Source organism: Megascapheus bottae, chromosome 5 (assembly GCF_031878675.1).
Source record: "Megascapheus bottae isolate mThoBot1 chromosome 5, mThoBot2.hap1, whole genome shotgun sequence".
NCBI classification, from domain to species: Eukaryota; Metazoa; Chordata; class Mammalia; order Rodentia; family Geomyidae; genus Megascapheus; species Megascapheus bottae.
In genome coordinates, this window is record NC_143513.1 from 14,845,016 (window position 1) to 14,866,659 (window position 21,644).

Here is a 21,644-nt window from a genome sequence, read left to right on the forward strand (position 1 = left end):
CTCCACGCTAGTACTTTCTGTGCAGATAAAGTTTTCTCAATGTAGAATTGTTTTTATATTTGTAAGATAAAATCTAAAGTCAAGATTCCCTTACCAACTGCTCCCTATCACTTAAAATAGCCCTGACTGTGCCTGGAAAGTGTTTATATCATGATAAAGTAGAAAAATGAATAAATCTGGGATTTATTTATTTCTGCTAATGACAATTTTCTTTGAATATGTATTTATTAAGTGCATGCTCTGTTCTGGGCATGATCTTAGAAGAAGCTGTGCATCCAAGAGCAAACAAAATAGAAAAATATCCTGCCCTTGTCTAGTGGATTTAGGGAAAATCCCTTGTAAATAGGAACAAAGAATCTTAAAGGACTCATGAGCATGTTAATTATCTGTAGAATAACTATATATATATATATATATCTTAACTAGGCTCAATTGGGTTCTATAAGTATTTCATAGACAAAAGGATAACAGAGAGAAGGTAAGTGATCAGGAACAAGGATAGAATCTATTTTTTAACTTGCCCCAGAAGACTTATTTTTTTATTTTATTTTATTACAATCTTGATTCATGGAAGAAACTCTGTAAAATCAAATAACTCCCCTCCTCCAAACTTGGAAGATCTTGTGATAAGAAAAATATTAGTGACAAAATGTCAGTCTGATATAAAAGGTTTGTTTTAACACAAATGCATGTTTGGTAGATGCTTCCTCCAACTTCTGATATTGAAACGTCTGACTCAAGGAATGAAGATGATTAGAAAATGGGGAATTTTGAATTATTATTAGCATAGAAACTACTGGCTGTATTCCTCTACAGAGTAGCAAATGCATTATATATATGTCTCCACTGAAATTTATATTGAATTCATACTCCCTTTAGCTCTGTATATGTAAATCTAACCAATACAAAGTTAGGTCTATTTCTTTGGACTTGATAGCAGCCTGAAAAAATATGAAAGCTTCGAAAATCGCCTTAATTTCTTAGTTAGGTGTTGAACTCACACAGGATTAGATCATGACTAAGTGTTACCGAGATTCTGCCAAACTGTGTAGGGTAAAATGAAGTGAATTAAAAATACAAAAGCAGCTCTGGTGCTTTGCTCTTTTCTTAAGAAAAGTAAAAAGTTCCATCAAAATTATATAATCAAGTGAAGAGCTTCTTATGTTGAGTTTAGTTTGTTAGGTCTTGCCATGAATTTAAGAACAGCCATCAGTAATAGATAATGACAAATTTCCTCATTGCTCCTCAGTTCTATATTTTAGAATAATAGCAACATTTGCTCAGAATCAAAATGAAGATTGAGAAGAAAATGGTTGTATTATTATTCTGTATTATCTTGTCATTTTCAACATCACTAAAATTGACTTTTGTCTGCTAACAAAAGGAAATCTTTAGAATTCAATATTTTTCTTTCCAGATTAAAGTATTTCAAATAATAAGTTTACATTTATTTTAGGAAAATAACCTGTGTTTATACATGCAATTATTTATTAAAGTAAAAGATAGAAAGATAGGTGGGTCAAAATGAATAAAATAAAGCCACCTGATCTGAATTGCGGACCATTCTCTTTCTGAAACTGCTTTATTATAAAAGGTGTATAGCTTTCTAGATACTCTAGAGTTACAGCCTTCTAAAACTAGACCTTGTATTGTTGTTCTCTCCCAAATACAAAATATCTTAAGTAATATGTTAAAAATGAAAGCTTTATACCTGATGCCTGTTGAAGTTTGAATAGCTTGTAGTATACAAGTCTTTTCCCATTTTTTTCTCTCAGGAACTCTTCCCAGTGAACAGACAGAGTGTGGATCATTTTGCTAAGTATTTCACTGATGCAGGGCTGAAGGAGCTGTCAGATTTTCTACGCGTTCAACAGTCCCTGGGCACCAGGAAGGAACTGCAGAAGGAACTCCAGGAGCGACTGTCTCAGGAATCCCCAATCAAAGAGGTGGGAAACCACAGGCAGACACCTCTGCACCATACCCCAAAGAAGGGCTAGGGAGCTCAGTCCACACACATGTGTGAGGACCTGGGTTCCTAGTCTCAGTATCATAGACAACACACACATGTACACATACACGTTCATTAGTCTGCTAATTGAGAATCTTCTATTTTACTGCATTCTAGAGTATTCAAGAAATTAACTGGTGATTGTGCAACTGTGATAATCAGACTTTGTATTATCTGTCATGCATTTGACTATCCACTGTCAGAATACAGAACAGGCCATACTATTATATTTTTTTTCCTATTTTGTTGTAGATTGTCTAATCTGAATAAGTATTTTATTAGTGTTTGGAATCAGTATTAGAATCAGTTGCTTTGTGAGAATGTGTAGATTTTTGTTTTTATTCTTTGTGATGCTGGGTTTAAAACCCAGGGATTAATACATACTAGACAAGAACTCTATCCCTGAGCTATAATTTCAGCCCATAGGCTTTATGTTTGTAAATGACCAAACTGAATTCATAGCAAGAGAAAAGACCAATTGAACTAGCAACTTGTTAACATTCACAGTAGTTGTGTGTTATGTAGAAGCTATACTTATTTCACATTTATAACTATACACATAATCTAGACATTTCCTATGACTGTAATTGTGTGCCTGAAGAATACTTCCTCTTTACACACTTCAGAATCAACTTTGCATGTGATGAGCTGCAAATGATCCTTCCCTAAATTTCTGTTTCTCACCTTTCTCCACCATGCTTGAAGCCCTGCAAGTCTCTTTTTGTGCTTGAGGGTTAGAAATAGTCAGGTTGATAACTATCCACCAGATGGAGGTATTAGAAGAGCAAATACTTTCAACTCTTATGGTGTTAAAGTCAACAGTACATGTAGCAGTATTTCTTTGGGCCAGAGCTTATATGTATCTGATTTCCTATGGGAAAGAAAAAGCTATAACAGAAACTACCACTGACAATTTCAGTTTGGCTAAATTAATGGATACAAACTTTGAAAATTGCCTTGCACTATACAGTTTACTTTATAAATTGGCTTTTCATGGCAGGGGAATCTGGGGATAAGCATAATTATCTGGGGATAAGTATAATTAAAGGAAAAATGGTAAAGAATAGACAGAAACTGAAGTCATTGTCCAATAAATTTAGAGTTGAGACATGGAAGTAAAAAGAAAAAGTCACAGCTCTCGTGCCTTTTTCAAGTTCCAAGAAAGTCCCTGTTCTCCTGGATAACAATGCACTATGGATTCCACCATGCAAAAACACAATAGAGATCCTCTTTCCTTCCAGCTATCCTGCAGCTAAACCTATCAGTTTTTCAACTAAAACCAAATCTACTCTCAAATCTATGCATTTCTTTGTTAATTTGCAGTTTGTACCAGAAATGGGGGTTTGAGAAGACTGTCTCTTCTTAACTACCCCCAAACCTTTTATCAGCCAAACCGTGAGAGGGGGAACACCCCATCTGCTTCTTACATTCCAACCTTCTTTCTACAAAATGCAGGTGGTGCTTTATGTCAAAGAAGAAATGAAAAGGAATGACCTCCCTGAAACAGCAGTGATTGGCCTTCTGTGGACCTGTATAATGAACGCTGTCGAGTGGAACAAGAAGGAAGAACTTGTTGCAGAGCAAGCCCTCAAGCATCTGAAGGTAAAAAAGTCTTCTAACAAGCTGTCTCAGCGGTAGCCCACCTGAACCTCTGGGGTATGTCAAATGGTTTTTAATTATGATTTTTCCAGAATCAAGCTAAACATATACCTCCAAATTTTTCTATGCATAAAAGTGTTTCAAATAGAAGAACATATGAAATATCCTAAGTTCTTATTAAAAATATCAGAAACTGCATGTTGGTGACTCACATCTGTAATCCTAGCTAATCAGGTAATTAACATCTGGGGATCATGGTTTGAAAGCAGCCCACATAGGAAAGTTCCTGATTTTCTTTATCTCCACTTAACCACCAAAAAGCCAGACATGGAGCTGCGGCTTAAGTGGTAGAACACTAGCCTTAAGAAAAAAAAAAAAGCTCAGAACAGTGCTCTGGCCTTGAATTCAAGCCCAAGGACCAGCAATGCTTTTATTAATAGTTTCCTCCTTACAAAACAAGTTTGAAAAGTTCAAGCCCCACAACCAACAGGAAAGAAAAAACAACTATATTGAAGTGTACAGTTAGACCTGTTGCTTTACATTTGAGTTGGGAAGTTAAGGTCAGAATATAAACTAGGTAAAGTATAATTTAGAGAAAATGAGACTGCCCGGTATCTTTGGCTTACACTTGTAATCTTTGCTGCTCAAGAGCCTGGGATCCATGGTTTAAAGAAAGACTATGAGACTGTTACCTCCAATTAACTGCCAGAAGCAGAGCTGTATGTAGTTCAAATGATAGGGCACCAGACTTGAGGAAAAATGCTAAGGAGCAGAGTCCAAGCCCTGAGTTTTATCTCCAGTGCAGGCACCAAAAAGCAAAGAAAGGAAATTACTTTCAGGGTTAATGAGAAATGAAGCTTAAGCAAACTTTGCAGGTTACCTTGATCAAGCATGGCTCCTTGTGAGAGGTAAGGGCTGAACTAAGGAGAGATTAAAGAAAACAATAGCTATGTACATCAGTGGCAAAAATCCAAGGGCTTTTGAGTTAAAAGAAAGAATAGGAGGGCCGGGAGTTTGGCCTAGTGGTAAAGTGCTTGCCTAGCATGCACAAAGACCCGGGTTTGATTCCTTGGTACCACATACATTGAAAAAGGCTGGAAGTGGTGCTGAGGCTCAAGTGGTAGAGTGCTAAGCCTTGAGAAAGTCCAAGGACAGTGCTCAGGCCCTGAGCCCAAGCCCAGGACTGGCAAAAAAAAAAAAAAAAAAAAAAAGAAAGAATAGGAACAAAGCTAATCAGATGGCCTATGTAGAGTCTAGGATATCTGGGGAAGGAGACTCCCACTCTTCTATTGGTAGAGCCATACTTTGAGGTAATGAGTAGTAGTACCAATAGTAGACAGCAATTTTAATACAGAAATATTCTCATGTTTGAACTCATTTGAATGGAAACAGAAGGAAATCTAAACACTGATAAAAATAATTCATTTGGGTTAGACATACTATGATACTAGGAAGATAATAGTCCTAAGTAGGAACAAATGTCTTCTAAGCAGACCTGCAGATCATCAATATTCCACCAGTGTTGACTCTTTACATCCTGGACTTTTCTGTTCTAGCAATATGCTCCCTTGCTGGCTGCGTTCAGCTCCCAAGGCCAGTCAGAGCTGATTCTTCTCCAAAAGGTTCAAGAATACTGTTACGACAACATCCACTTCATGAAAGCCTTTCAGAAGATCGTGGTTCTGTTTTATAAAGGTAGCTTTCCATCTAAGTGCTTCCAAGCCTTTGTTTTAGTGTTTTGTTGACGTCCCTTAAGAGCACAGTAGGAGATTAGGAAGAGGGCCACAGAGATCCTTATCAAATTGTAGTGAGGTAACTGTATCATGCAGAGAAAAGGCATACTGCATTGTACTTGAACTGGGGACCCAGCCCGGTGAAACTCCTAGGTACTTCTCACTGGGAGAAGTCACCAGAAGACTGGGGGTGAACTGGATATTCTTTCTTTTTTTTCAGAGATGATGAAAGAATGTAATTATATAAGATAATTGAGTCTCTTTAACACTGGAACAATTAGATCTAATAACAATGATTATCAAAATGCTACATATACAGACCTGTTGAGTTGCCATGGAGCTGACTTGAAAGTAATTAGCCTCTTTCACTTGGCATTTTAGTTATTTGGCTCAGCCATTTTATTTTCTGAGGCAATGGCTATTTTTAGGCTTTCACATTTACTGTCTTCTCATTGTATTTTATAAAGCTTAGGTTGCCATGACAACTGGCACTAAAAATGAATGCTAAAGGTTTTAACTGATCTCAATCTCTGTACCTACAGCATTAAAAAAAATATATTATGGACGATTTTTTTGGGCCAGATTTATGTAGGCTTGTAAGAGGAGGAGGAAGGAGCACCTGAGAGATTTTGAACATTATATAATGCTAATTAGAAGTTATTACAAACCTAAGTAGCATAAAATAAGTAGCTATAAAATAATTCCAGTTAATTTTTTTGGCGTATTATTAGACTCATCTGTTTGAGTGATGACTATGGAAGTTCGAATATTAAAAGTTATCATTAGTAGCCATTTTAAACTAATTAAATGTGTGTGCCTTGCTCACAGTGTTTCATTGAAATTTTACTTTGCAGAGTGCTGAGGTATATATCACTAAGTATGTCAGCTAATTGGAGAATGTAATAATGGTTAAATATCATTTGAAGTTGGTCACAGGAATTTGGTTTTTGGTTTGTTGTTTTTTTTTTTATGTACTCAGGAGATAACAGTATCTTAAAACTGGAGCTTAGCTAAGTATGGGAGCACATATTCTATAATCCCAGTGTTGCATGTTCGAGGCCATCTCATAACAGAGTTCCAGGCCAGTCTGAGGTATATCATGAAACCATGTGTCTTAAAACAACAACAACATCTTGGGTTCACAATAATACTCAAATTGACTCCTCAGAATCAAACCTGGGGTTCATATTGCCAACCTACAGACAATGACCAGCAACCAAGAAGAAGAACAAGATTTGTGTAGCCAGTAGCTTTGTGCATACTAGGCAAGCACTCTGCCAATAGGCCTTGCTCTCCTCTGCTTATTTTTTGAAAAGAAATGAAGAAACTCATTTTAAAATAAAAACCTATAAACATATCCCTGAGCTGCTAAAGCTAACCATTATTTTCTTGGTGATTTCATAATCTTCCATACCTTCCTTGTTTGGTTTGTTTTTTTGCCAGTGTTGAGACTTGAACTTAGGGCCTGGCTGCTGTCGCTAAGCTTCTTTATGCTCACGGTTACCACTGTATCACTTTGAACCACAGAGCTACTTCCTTGCCTATCTCTTACACATCTGTATCCCAAAGATTCCAGGACATGGAAATGTTATTTAAAAATTGATTATAATTGATTATATCCTTAACCACATCCATATAATTAATGCCACCCAATACCATTACTTTTTAATGATTTTAAGAATTTTTGTACAGTGGAGTAAAAGTGAATGAATTACACGTAATATTTATCATCAATAAAATGAGGAGTAGTCCTTTTTTTTTTTTTTTTTTGCCAGTCATAGGCGTGACTATGGGCCTAAGCACTGTCCTTAGACTTTCTCAAGGCTAGACTCTACCACTTGAGCCTCAGCACCACTTCCAGCTTTTTTCTATGTATGTGGTGCCAAGGAATTGAACCCTGGTCTTCGTGCATGCTAGGCAAGCACTCTACCACTAGGCCAAACTCGCAGCCCCCGAGTAGTCCTTTTTTTAACCAGTTTTTTTTCCTTTAATTTTATTGTCAAAGTGATATATAGAGGGGTTAGTTAGATTTGTCAGATAGTAGATACATTACTTCTTGAACATTGATACCCCTTCCCATTTTTTTCCCCATATTCCTTTTCAGTTTCCTTTTTTTCAAGATGTGAATCTCAAAAACTTTCCTGCCTTGTCTGATTCAGACCTATGATTCTCAGAACTCAGCTATGATTACAAGCGGAAACCACCTGTGCCTGGCATAAGTTTTTTTTAATTCTTGTTCTTAAAAGAAGATAAATGTTCTTTTCAGCAAATATTCCCAGAACTCTTAGGGGAAATCATTTTTTAGTTGTGTCCCTATGTGACATCCTCAGCATAGTCTAAATTTCCTAAGTTTTTGGTCACATAGTTTTAAACTTAATTACCTAAACTTAATTAACTGATGTTTTGGAAAACTAGAACTTCTTGCCCTGTTTTTTATAGGCTCTGTTATCTCTTTGATGTTCATGATTTTAAACTATAATTCTATAAACTGAGAAATATTCAAGTTTTCCTCATCAATTCATTTGTCTTTTACATGTTATATGACCAGACTTACATTAAATTCTAGAAGTGAAATGAACCAAATAGCTTGCAACTTTCTGAATTTGAGATATAGAAGAAAACAAACTCCTGATGTCAACTGTCCAAAAGGGCTCCTGGTAGAGAATTACCAAAATGGTAGGATGATTGATACAGCAGGGGAGGGCATTCAACCTGAATCTGAATCCAATTTAGAGAAGAAAAAGAGGATGCAAGTATTTCCATGAGACATTAACAAAGTTGGACAGATGGAAGTAAACACACAATCTGAGGGAACTCTTGATTCCAACAGCAGACGGTCTTCACTTCTTAACTGTCAATTCACTGGAATTTGGTATTCCTGGAAGACACTCCTGGAAAAATTCAAAACCGTGTGGGCTCCAAATTTTAAGGAGCCTTTGTCTCCTGACTTTAAGGGGTGTGGGGGAAGAAATTGTCCTTTTCTTTTCTGCCTTTGTAGATCAGACTTCTCACTAAACAGAAATTGAATTTCTTAATGCCTTGGTTGTAGAAATTTGGACTATGGGTGATTCTGTATTACTAAATTGAGTTCTTAATTGCGAATGACTCAACTTTATGCTATTTATCTGGTTAGGTAAACAGGACAGTTATTTGGCATTTGTTTCAAAAGTGCTGTCCCTGTGGCTTTACTAACTGCATGGCCCTGTCTGGCCTCTGTGGGGCAATAAAACACAGGGATAAGCTCTCAGCCTTCCCTAGGAAACCTCAGAAACAGTTTCACTAAAGAGCAACTCAATCAGCTGTCCAGTAAGTTTTTTGTATCACTAATGGATTAATGTTTGGAGAGAAAACAGATTTCCCTTCACCTGTTTGCCACATCATTAAATATTATTTTATAACAACAATAATTATATTCATATGTTGGGCATACATCATCAAAATTGTCTTACTGCTAAGGATGATTTGTCAAAACAGTCTGGACAACAAAAACATCTTAAAGGCAGTTCACCAATTACATAGATCATTCTAAAACCTCTTAGCTAGCTGGGTGCCACTGGTTTCTCCTGCAATCCTAGGTACTCTAGGGACGGAGATCTTTGAAGTTCAAAGGCAACCAGGCAGAAAAATCTGTGAGACTCTTTTTCTCCAATTAACTACCCAAAAGCTGAAGTGGAGCTATAGCTCAAGTGGTAGTGCCAGCCTTCAGTGAAAAAGCTAAGGGAGAGCTCCCAGGGAAGAAGGAGGGGAGGGGGGAGTTTGGCCTAGTCATATAGAGTCCTTGCCTAGCATGCACAAAGGCCAAGGTTTGATTCCTCAGTGCCACAATCATAGAAAAAGCTGGAAGTGGTGTTGTGGCTCAAGTGGTAGAGCTCTAGGACAGTGCTGAGGTCCTGAGTTCAAGCTGCAGGAATGTAAAAAAAAAAAAATCCTTATTAAAAGCTGATGTAGATTAAGTGGTTGGTAGAGAAATTACCTAGTGAAGAGACCCTCAGTTCACATCCTAGCACTACCAGGCCTCAAATGTCTCTAGTGTTCTTGAAAAGCCTGTACAAGGCACTCTTACACAGTAGCAGGTAACTTCTGCCTTTTTCTCCTCCCCACAAAAACAAAGTTGAGCACTAGTCTTGAGCAAAAATGCTCAGGGACAGTGCCATATCAACTTGTTATTTCCTAATCTAAACTCAAAATAGGCAATTTTTATATTTCCCTTTTATTTTTTTAATATTAAATATTCTCAGTAGTATTGAAGACATAAAGGCACACTTGTAGAGTTGAATGCTTTAGGTAGCAGGTACAAACAAAATGGAAAAGGACGTAGCTCAAGTAGTTGAGAATTTGCAAGTACTGGTCACATATGTATACACACATACACGCACATATACACGTCTAAAAGTAAATAAATCATTTGTTAGAATATGGTACTGTGTTGTCTGTTAAACTTGGGTCCTCTCTTCAGGAACATTTCAGCTAGGAATTCATTTTTGGCATTTTGACACAGTGTATGTGATGCACACTGGCTTTAACATTTTCGTCCCCTTGCTTCTATCTTCTGAGTTCTGAGATTACAGGCATGGACTGCCATGCTCAGTTTGGATATCCTTGATACAACTTTTAATATTAAAAGAGATTGCTTTGTAGTAAGTTATAGGACCTGAGGTTTTAGAACATGCCATTCGTAGAGTAACTCTGAAATCCTTGGTGTGTGATTGCAGCGGATGTTCTAAGTGAAGAAGCAATTCTGAAGTGGTATAAAGAAGCACATGTTGCCAAGGGCAAGAGTGTTTTTCTTGACCAGATGAAGAAATTTGTTGAGTGGTTACAAAACGCAGAAGAAGGTAATAATTCCATTTTACAACTTCAGTGTCCACTTAAATACTTTTTCCATACTTTTTTTTTTCTTGCTTTCTTAAGTTTAACATTCTTGAAGTGTCTTCTATGTCAAACTTTTTGCCTGTGCTTAGTGCTCCTTTCTGAAGCAAGGTAATAAAAAAGTCTATATGATACTTTTAAAAAAAGAAATAAAATCTTCAGTTGTTCATCCTAATGGAAGATGATTATGAGGAAGGAATAATTGGTGGCTGTACAAGAAAAAAAAATCTATTTGGCTTAATCACATATGGTGAATCCAAGAGACATTTTTATAGAACCTTTACCAGTTAACTGGTATTTGCAATGAGAAAATAGAGTGAAAAGAGTAGTGATAGATTGACAGAGAGAATCTAGATGAGATGATCCAAAGAATGAGAGGGTTATGTGCTTCAGTGTCACGTCTGGCTCTACTGGGAGAGGGTTGCACTTGAAAGTGAACAGGAGCCCCGGTGTGCTGTGTGTCCTCAGAAATAACATTTTTCCTAATACACAGTTGATGCTTTAAAATGTCAAAATTGGGGAAGGTGCCTCATGATCTTATTTAAAGGTATCCTGGGGGAATATCTAATTTCTTTCTTTCTTCTCTCCTAGAATCGGAATCAGAAGGTGAGGAAAATTAGCCAGCTCAACAAGCACAGTGCTGATGTTACCACACCACACTTTTTGATTGGGAATGCTGAACCATTTGGGAAGAAAACCTTGGCTTGTTTTCACAAAGGAAAAACACAATAGGATAGGCCTCCCCTCATGGAGAGGAAATGGTTTTCATTTTCTGTTTTGTTTTTAAATGGAGCCCTGAGGCATCAGTTAATATACTTGGGACTCTACCTCTTACTACATGCTAACTTAAAGCCATTCAACCAGGAGTCCAGTAGGAATCTGAAATTGAATACCCAGCAGACTCCTTTTTTTAGCGGTATTTTTCAGGTACTGTGTGGTGGATGCCCCACTGGTGTCTCTTCCAGGGCCACTTCAGTAGTTGTGTATCTGCTCGTGTATGTGATTTGACAAACTCAGTTTTTTTTTTTAAATAAATGGCTTTTTAAAAATCTGCCTACATTCCCAGAGTTTTTACTTCTTATGGAGATGGCATTTTGGTGTTGTAATTTTTTTCAAGTCTTTAAAATCAGCTCATTTCAATCTTTGGTAATAAATTTCAGTTCTCTTCAGAGTGAAATAGAAATGATTCCAAAATATACATTGATACTTTCTTTTTACACCATAGTAATTACTAGTAAGACCTATAAACATTGGTCCTATAAAAATATGTCTTCTATTTCTTCCCTGATTAGAGAACTGAAAGCTTGCTAAGCCAGGTACTGCAGTTCATGCATGCAGTCTTAAGTACTCAGAATGCAAAGATCCTCTGCAAAGTTAGCCCAAGGAGAAAAGTTTATAAGACTCTTGTCTCCACCAAAAAGCCAGACATGGAGATGGTAGAGTGCCAGCCTTGAGAAAAAAAAAGCCAAATGAGGGCATGAGTCCCTGAACTCAAGCCCCAGTTCCACCACAGACAGAAACAGGTATATATATTAAACCTGTTTATTGTATAACCTCATGATTTTATTCTCTTAGTATCCCATTCACAATAGTAACAGTGAAACATTGGCCGTGAGGTAGGAGACAGTTTTATTCTGTAAGTCTTTTTTATTTGTATATCTAACATACTGCCCCTTGCTGTTAGAACATTATCAACCATCTGGTACCAGTGATTCACCCTTGTACTCCTACTACTCAAGATCAGAGGATTGCAATTCAAAACCAGCCCCAGCAGGAAAATGCATGAGGCCCTTATTGCCAGTTAATCACAAAAACCCAGAAATGAAATTGGCTTAAGTGAAAAAAGCTCAAAGATAGCTCTCACCCGGAGTTCAAGCCCCAAGACTGGCAAAAAAAGAAGGTGGGGGTTGAGGGGGGTATACCTGAAACAGGTAACTAGTAACTATGTTTCTTTGGGAAGAGAAATGAGTATTTTCCTATGATCTGATTATATACCTAAAGCTATACCTGATGAGACTTCCTCTCATCTCAGACATTATGCTTCCCTTAGGGTTAAAGCACTCACTGTAAACAATACTGTTCTGCCATGCAAAGAGAAACACCAGTTTTTAAAAAATCTCTGAAACCTCTCTGGTGGTTAATACACAGGAAATAATAATTGTCAACTCTTCTCCCCAGTGACAGAAATTCAGAAAATAAAGACCTTTGTTACTTTTGATACCCTATGTCACTAAGTGATTAGAAATAACATTCTTTCAAGTTGATCTCCTAAATAAAAAAGTATGGTTTTTTTTTCCCCTTTCCCATCTCCCATCTCTTGCTTTATAAAAGGAAGTAATGTGCCTATCCCATGACCATAGGGACAGTTCTAGAACATGTTGTTCTTGGATTGTTTCCTAGAAAAACTGGCACTGTTCAGTGAGGTGTTTGACTTCATCCAGACCAGACCATCAGTTTGTGGCAATTCTCCATTATCTAATAGATTTCTGCAATTAGAATTCTGAGGCAGTCACATAATAGTGTATATTAATTTGCTTACTTGAAGTGTATGTGTGAATACTATGCACACAAATTGTGCCTGTCTCTGTGTGTGCCTGTACCATGCTCGTGTATGCTGAGCAAGTGCATGTGAGCTTGAACTCGGGACCTGGGTGGACACTGCCTCAGAGCTTATTTTGTTCAAGGCTACTGCTCTACTAGTTGAGCCACAGCTCCACTTCTGATTTGGGGGGATGGGGAGGTCGTATTTTATTAGAGAAAAGAGTTTCAAGGACTTTAATGCGATGACTGCTTTCAAGTCTCAGCCTCCTGAAGAGCTAGGATTACAATAAGCCCAATGCTTATTGTTTAGTTTAAAAATAACAAATAAGAAGCACGTGCCTGACGGGCTGGGAGTTTGGCCTAGTGGTAGAGTGCTTGCCTAGCATGCACAAAGACCCAGGTTCGATTCCTCTGTATCCCACATACACAGCAAAAAGCTAGAAGTGGTGCTGAGGTTCAAGTGGCAGAGCTCTAGCCTTGAGAAAGTCCAAGGACAGTGCTCAAGCACTGAGCGCCCTGAGCTCAAGCCCAGGACTGGCAAAAAAAAAAAAAAAAGAAGAAGCACGTGCCCGAAATTCCATAATCCCAACATTCTGGAGGCTGAGGCAGGAAGATTAAGAATTCAAGCCCTTTCTCAAGAAAAATAAAACAACAAACATAAAATACCAAAGAAGAGGGAGAAAGGATGGTTGAGGGATATATGAAGAACATACTGAAACTCTACAGATTACATGCTAATTTTGAAAGGAAAGCTAGATTTTGTGTGTGTGTGTGTGTGTGTGTGTGTGTGTGTGTGTGTGTGCCAGTCCTGGGCTTGGGTTCAGGGTCTGAGCACTGTCTTTGGACTTTCTCAAGGCTAGAATGCTACCACTTGAACCTCAGCACCTCTTCCGGCACCAAGGAATGGAACCCAGGTCTTCATGCATGCTAGGCAAGCACTCTACCACTAGGCCAAACTGCCTGCCCGGAAATTAATTTTAAAAATAAATTTGTCCAATGAATTTTAAGTGTTTTCTGCTAATTAAGGCACATGGAAATATATCTGAATATTGAAATGCTTTGGCCTTTTTTTCATATATTTTTATTGTAATTAAAAGAAGGGTTACATTATATTTGCCAGATAGGAGGTGCATTAATTCACATACATTGATACACTTTCTCATGTCTTGGTCCCCATTTCCCTCCCCTCACCCCCACCCCTCATCTTGTTTTCCCCCCCTTCCCTATCCTATTTCAAATAAATACAAATATATCCAATATATCAGATAACAAAGTGAGATACTGTAACAATATGAGATAACCAAGGGACAGCAAAAGAGATGAGAGATAACATAGTACATTAAGGACAACAATCATTATATGGCTTTTGTTTCTATATCCTGGAAGTCCTTTCATTTAGCGTCATACTATATGGCCTTATGTATCTAGGTTTTGTTCTATTGCAAATCTCTGCTAGGAGAGCCCAAGGTTTCTACTGGTTATAACAAATGAGGGAAACCATTGAGCCTATGTTGTTTTGGCCTTTCTTACACCACATCTCTGCGCTTTTTGTTTTCTTTATTGAAAACAGAAGTGTTTTTCACTTTAGAGCTCTGGGGTGGGAAAGGTGCTGTTGCTGGAGCTCTGTTTACTGTGTTTAAGGTCCTGGCTTACAGCCCATGCACCAAGAATAAAGATGAGAGCAAAAACAATAGGGGGGGGGGGGGAAACCCCAGTACTTCTAGTTGAGAAACAGCTGGAAAATCTGTTTTCTACTTTATATCTGTAATAAGTATGGAATTTCACTTACCATTTTTTCCCAAACAATTTGAGATGGTGATTTTAAGGTAAGTAAGAATGGGAGGAGAAGAGATTTTCAAATAGCAATGAGTTGAATCCCTTACCAAAGCCTAGTCTTTGAAAGACGGATCTCTCTGCATACTTTTAAAAAATAGAACCTGTACAATTATGAAAATGGTTAATTTGATTACCTGTTGTTGCACAACAGTTATTCCAGTAGCGCACTGTCCTTAGGCTTTCCCAAGGCTAGAGCTCTGCCACTTGAGCCACAGCACCATTTCCAGCTTTTTCTATGTATTTGGTACGGAGGAATGGAACCCAGGTCCTTCATGCATGCTAGCACTCTACCAATTAGGCCAAACTCCCACACCACCTTTTTTTTTTTTTTTTTTTTGCCTGTCCTGAAGCTTAAAATCAGGGCCTGAGCTCTGTCCCTGAGCTTTGATGATCAAGGCCAGTGCTCTACCACTTGAGCCACAGCACTACTTCCTTTTTTTTTTTTTTTCTTCAATAGTTTATTGAAAGTATCATGGACTTTCCTGCTCAGGCTGCTTCCAAATGGAGAGCCTCAGTTCTTTCTTAGCCTCCTGAGTAGCTAGGATTATACACATGAGCCACCAGTACCTGCCCCAACACTTACATTTTTAAATAAACATATGATGTTATGGTTTCTGCCAATCTATAAAGAAAGAGGCTTGTTAAAGCCACATTTTCAATTGAGGTATACTCAAAAAGGTGTTCATAATATATTGTTAAAAATCTAAGTTAAACAGAATGTCTTTTTTTGTTTCCTGTTATAATAGGTAGGTAGGGCTGGGAGTTTGGGCTAGTGGTAGAGTACTTGCCTAGCATGCACGAAGACCCAGGTTCGATTCCTCAGTACCACATACATAGGAAAAAAAAAGTGGTGCTGGGGCTCAAGTGGTAGAGCTCTACCTTGAGAAAGTCCAAGGACAATGCTCAGGCTCTGAGCTCAAGCCCAGGACTGGCAAAAATAAATAAATGAAAAAAAGAAAGAAAGAAAGAGAGAGAGAGACAGAGAGAGAGAAAGAAAGAAAAAGAAAGAAAGAAAGAAAGAAAGAAAGAAAGAAAGAAAGAAAGAAAAAAAGAAAGAAAGAAAGAGAGAAAGAGAGAAAGAAAGAAAGGCAGGTAAGAGCCCAGAATGTGACCTAGTGGTAGAGTGCTTACCTAGCATGCACAAAGCCCTGGGTTCAATTCCTGGGTACCCACATATATGGAAAAAGCCAAAAGTGGTGCTGTGTCTCAAGTGGCAGAGCACTGACCTTGGGAAAGCCAAAGGACAATGTGCCCAGGAACTGAGTTCAAGCCCCAGGATAGGCAAAACAAAACGAAACAAACAAACAAAAATAGGTAAAATTATGTAATCCTTGCTACTCAGGAGAGAGGCTTGAGATCTGAGGACTGAAGTTCAATGTCAGCCCAGGCAGGAAAGTCCTTGAGACTCTTAGCTACAGTTAACCAGCTTAAAGCCAAAGTAGAGCTATGACCCCAAATGGTAGAGAAATAGCCTTGAGGGGGAAAAAATTCCTAAATAGGGAACAGAAAATGTGTCTTCTAGTTATCCCTTCTTTAGTCCTGTTTACTATTCTAGTTATCCCTTCTTTCATCCTGTTCTACTAAAAACCTTTGCTGAGACTATCCAAAAATACTACTTACAATTAATTTGGGTACTGGTAGTGTAGCTCAGTGGAATATTTACCTAGCATACACAATGCCCTGGGATTTAATCCTCAGCACTATTAATGAATATATAAGGAAAGTTCATCTGACGTTATTCAGAAAAACTTGGGTCAAACAGCTTGAATATCTTTAACAAAATAGGATCTCATTTTCTGTGTTTGTATTTATATTTTTGAATACAGTCATTCCCATTTTTATAGACAATCATTTTAATTTTTAAAAAATATGTCGGGTTAAAAGGAAGTAAAGATCTTTCCTTTTTAAGCCAATCCTAAACACATTAGGTCCTGCATGATGTTGAATCATTTCCTCTAAGCTGATAAGTCCCATTCTTGCTCCTAGGTCACCTCCCAGCCCAGGCTTTGGCAGAGTCTGCCTCTACCTCAAAGCAAACGACAATTCCCTCCTTTTCCAAACACTGGTAGACTGCAATGTCCCTTCTGTAGGTGTTTCTATAATACAACAACCTCTTCAACAGTTGTGCGTAAAATGCTTTTCCCCAAGAAACCCTTTCTTCATCTAATCTTTTCATATTTAAAATTTCAAAATCATAATATTATGTTTCAATCATTTATCATCTAAGAAAAATGATCTAACTCATCAGCTGTTAAATGAAACCAGCATTAACTCCCTCAAAGACCCCCTCAACTACTGCCTCCATCCAGCCTTCAAGAAATGGCATAATTCTGAATTCTTCCAGCAAAGATTCATTCTGTGTGTGAAATGGGTACACAGAGTATGACTTTTTTATTCCTGTTTTACTCCATTTGATTTTGTTCTTTGTGTTTAGCTCCTTTCTGTTTTAAAATTAGTATGTGCAATTATCTATTAACATGCTCTCTCAACAAAACAAATGAATCATGAGAACATTGCTTTTTAATGAAACAGAATGCTCTCCTATGTTTACTTATTTATTTTGCACAAGGACTAGTTTCTAAGCAGGTTGTTGTGGTGGTGGTGGTGGTTGGTTGGTTGATTGATCTTAGGGCTTTAAATCAGGGCTTGGGTGCTATCCCTAAGCTTTTTTGCTCAAGACTAGCAATCTACCACTTTGAGCCACAGTGCCACTTCTGGTTTTCTGGTTGTTAATTGGAGAAGAGTCTTACTTCCTGCCCAGGGTGGCTTTGAAGCTTGAGTTTCAGATTTCATCTTCCATAATAACTAGGATTACAGGCATGAGCGGTCATTGGCTAAGAATTTTCTTCTTAGGTTTATTATCTTCTTACTGACTGAACAACAAAATAAAAATCCATTCTTTTTGTTTTCTTCTCCCAGGTTGCCTCACCCACAAACACAGCATCCAGGTTTTACTGCACCAAACAGCATCTCTTTGAAATGCCATAGAAGAAGCTGGAAGTGGTGTTGTGGCTCAAGTGGTAGAGTGCTAGCCTTGGGAAAGTCGAAGGACAGTGCTCAGGCCCTGAGCTCAAGGCCCAGGATTTACAAAAACAAATAAAAAATAAGAATAAAATGTAATCGAAAATAGATGAGCATTAACAATGTATGTCACAATAAATTTTGGATGATAGGAAGTGAGCAGAAGAAGCAAGGATGAATACATTTTTTGTGCACCAATAATTAAGAGTTGAGTTTGTAGGGTGCTGTGCTAACTAGCTTGCAATAAAAGGTTGAAAAGTTCTGATGAAGCAGCGATGCTGAGAATAAAAATAACACAGCGTATTAAACAGTTCTCTTTCTGGTCCAACTTTAAAGTTTTCCTGTGGATTTTAGAAAATCTGTTCACTTTGCTCATATTGTCACCAGTCTTTTACTGGAATCAAAACATGTCACATTGTAGCATGCACATGCTAAGTGACTGAGAAGCAATCATGGTAGCCCAGGTTTATTTTTACAAATATATTTTAAAAATTTCCAGATATTTGGGTTTTTCTAATATTATTGCTTTCTAGTTTAATTTCTTTGTGGACATTGAACAGAAACAGGATGATGTCAGTGCTTTTGAATTTACTGAGACTTGTTTTATAGCTTGGCATATTTGGTCTATTAAGTCAATATGTGTTTTGTTGTTAGTGAGCAAAATGTTCTATAACTGTGTATTCTGAAATTACTGGTTGACGTTTTCTAGGAATAACATTGAGGTCTAGTGGTTGATCTGAAATGCTGCATTCTTATAGTTTCTGAGAAAGGTGAATTAAAGCCTGTAACTATGATTATAATGATTATAAAAGTTGTATCTGTTCATGTGGCTAATTCTGTTTTGTGTACCTGGAAACTGTGTGGTTATGAACATGTACATTTTCTCATGACTGATTAGTTTGTTATAAAGTTTGCTTTATCTCTGGTAGTATGTTGTACCTGAAGTCTACTCCATCATTTAACCACTCCATACTTTCAGGCAGATTGTCTATATGATCTCTCTCTCTCTCTCTCTCTCTCTCTCTCTCTCTCTCTCTCTCTCTCTCTCTCTCTCTCTCCTTCCCCCCTCTCTCCGTCTCCCCCTCTCTGTCTACACACACACACACACACACACACACACTTTTGTTTGGTGCCAGTTCTGGGGCTTCAGCACAGAGCTTGCGCAGTGTACCTCAGTACATTTTAGTTCAAGGCTTGCACTCTATCATTTGAGCCACTTTTGGATTTTTTTTTTTTTTGGTGGTCACACAGACTTTGTTGCCTGGACTTACTTAGAACAAATCCTCAAATTTTAGTCTCTTGAATACCTAGTACTACAGACAGGTATGAGTCACAGGTATGACTGCACCTCTGGTTTTCTTGAGATAGGATAGGGTCTTACCCAGTTGCCCAGGCAATGAAGAACTGGTAAATATCCTGTTTCTACCTCCTGAGTGCTGGGGTTGCAGGTTTGTACTACCATACTTGGTTTGGAATATCTCTTTTGTATGTTTATTTTGAACCTATCTGTGCCTATATAGCTAAAAGATGGCCCTTGTACAGAGTATGTTACTGAGTCCTGCTCTTTAAGAATCCATTCTGATCATTTTTTGCCTTTTGATATGTTTTAAAAAAAATTTAGAAGCAATCCAAGCTTCAGTAGTTCACATCTGTAATCTAGCTACTCAAGCCATCCAGGGCAGATGTCTTCAGGAGTATTAATCATCTCTAATTAACCAGCAAATATCTAGAAGTACAGCTTTGGCTCAAGTAGTAGATCCCTGAGCAAAAAATTTAGGACACAGTGCCTAGGTCGAGGCCTTGAGATGGAACCCCAGTACCAGCAAAACTTAAATATATAAACAACAAACAGTGTTAGAGATAACTGTTTTTGACTTGACTGAAATGGCTAAAGGTTTTGCTAACTTCCAGATTTTCAATAACAGGAGTGAATGGAATTCAACTGCATTTTGCCTTTTCACAATTTCATTTCTCCCAAGCTATTTTTCAGCAACATTTTGGTTAAAAAATACTGAGGGACACATGTGCACACATGTATGTGTGCACAGGCACACACATGTGCATACACACAAACACAAATGCACTCATAAGAGCTGTCAGATCATTACTTAAGAAGAGAAGTAGGAGTAGGATCAGAATACAATCAGGAGTCAGTCCAGAGGCATCACTAATTGTCCATGGAAATAGAAGAAAGTTATAGACAGTCTGGGCTCTGAACTAAACAGGTGAGAGAAAAGTCAGAGAAAACATCACCGATCAATATTTAATTGTGAATCCAATATTATGCTTGGTTAAGAAACACCTTTTCTATCAATTTGGTGTGATAGTTCTCAGAGAATAAAGGTTCCGAGTGAGTTTATTCTAGTCAAATCTATTCTAGTCAAATCTAAAGTAGGTCCAATAGGTGATGAAACACATCTAAGAGGTACTGATTACAGTCACTAATGGCATGCAACCTTGGAGTTCCTTTGCTTACCTAAATTATCTAACTTTAAAATGAACATGTTAGTATTTTTGTTGCATTGAATAAGCATTCTTACCTAGATATCAAATAGTCATGTAGGTTAGCCTAAGTATTTGTGACAAGGCAGAATAGGCCTCACACTTCATCTAAAGCTTCCACTGCTTGACTGGCTTGAGAGTGCCGGGCCCCAACAGACAAAAAGCAACAAATTACAAGCAACATTCAGACTAGCTGTGTATTCCCATAGATATGATAAGTGACATTTACTTTTATCATTGGGACTCTATCCTATTGGGGTTGCAACAAATCACAAAGAGGTGTCACACAAATTTATTGATTTGCAGTTGAGGAACTCAGAAGTGTGAAATGAATCATCCTGGCCAGGCTCTTCCCTTGTGGAGGCTCTAGAAAACAATCTAGGTTTTTGCTTTTATAGGCTGCCTGCATCTCTTGTCTCCTGGTCCCTTCCTTTATCCCTGGCCTCTGTACCACTGGTCCCACACCCTCTCCTCATAGAATCCTTGTGATTATGTCAAAGCCAGAGAATATAAGCTGCTCTCCCCATCCCAAAGTCCATACTAAATCACACACACACACACACACACACACACACACACACACACACACACACACACATACACACATATATTGCTCTATTTGTCACAGAAGGTCATACCCACAGGATCTAGAGGTTGGGTGAGGATATCTTTGAGAGCCATTCCATACAAAATTTCTCATACAATTATTCTACCAACAATTATTAAAATTCCATCAAGACTATAAAAATAGATAGTATATGTGTATTCTTAGTGTGCATAAGGATTGACTTTAGTACTAACCCAGGCTTAATCCCCAACAAATAAAGAGAAGACCAAGAACAAAGAGGATGAGGAGGACAGAGAGGAAGAGGAGCAGGAGGAGGAGGAGGAGAAGAAAGAGGAGGAAAAGGAGGAAGCAGCTGCAGCAGCTTGGATTATTCACAACAAAAAGGGAAAAGAAATAATCAGACACAAGGACTTTAATTCACCTTCATTAAATTAAAGGGAAAACTTCAGTAGACAAATGTTTAAAAGGCAAAGTAGAAAGGGAAAATAAAAACTTGCTGAAATAATTGTGTACATGCAAGTATGGGTTTAGTTGCTACTCAGTATTTAGAGAGAGAAAAGAGACAAAGAATAAAGCATCTAGCAGGGTGCTGGTAGCTCATACTTGGAATTCTAGATAAGATATGAGGATCATAGTTCTAAACCATTCCAGGTAGGAAAATTCATAGGATTCTTATCTCTGGCTAACCACTAGAGAACTGGAAGTGGTACCATGGCTCAAAGTGGTAGAGCACTAGCCTTGAGTAAAAGAACTCAGGGGTAGCATCTGAGCTCAAGTCCTGTGGCTGACAGTCTTTGTTTACATTCCCTGTCCTCCTAAAATAGTATGTTAATTTGTTTCCTACAGAGGAGAGGGAGCTTCCTCATCATACTTAACTATGTTTAATATTTGTTTTTATGAATTATGCTCTGAGTATTGTTGGCCTTTGAGCCATTTCATTTTATAGAAAGCAGTATTTGTTTTAGAG

General features: G+C 37.8%; 1 protein-coding gene across 1 annotated transcript in view; it reads left to right on the forward strand.

The window, feature by feature from the left end:
- Bzw2 (basic leucine zipper and W2 domains 2) overlaps positions 1–11,260 on the forward strand; it is a 49,066-nt gene extending 37,806 nt beyond the window's left edge. The window contains exons 8-12 of the mRNA XM_090332724.1: positions 1,776–1,946; positions 3,464–3,610; positions 5,164–5,302; positions 10,053–10,175; positions 10,801–11,260. Coding sequence (XP_090188850.1) covers positions 1,776–1,946; positions 3,464–3,610; positions 5,164–5,302; positions 10,053–10,175; positions 10,801–10,829 — 609 coding nt within the window. The 3' untranslated portion in view covers positions 10,830–11,260. The remainder of the gene's footprint in view (positions 1–1,775; positions 1,947–3,463; positions 3,611–5,163; positions 5,303–10,052; positions 10,176–10,800) is intronic.
- The last annotated feature ends 10,384 nt before the right edge of the window (positions 11,261–21,644 follow it).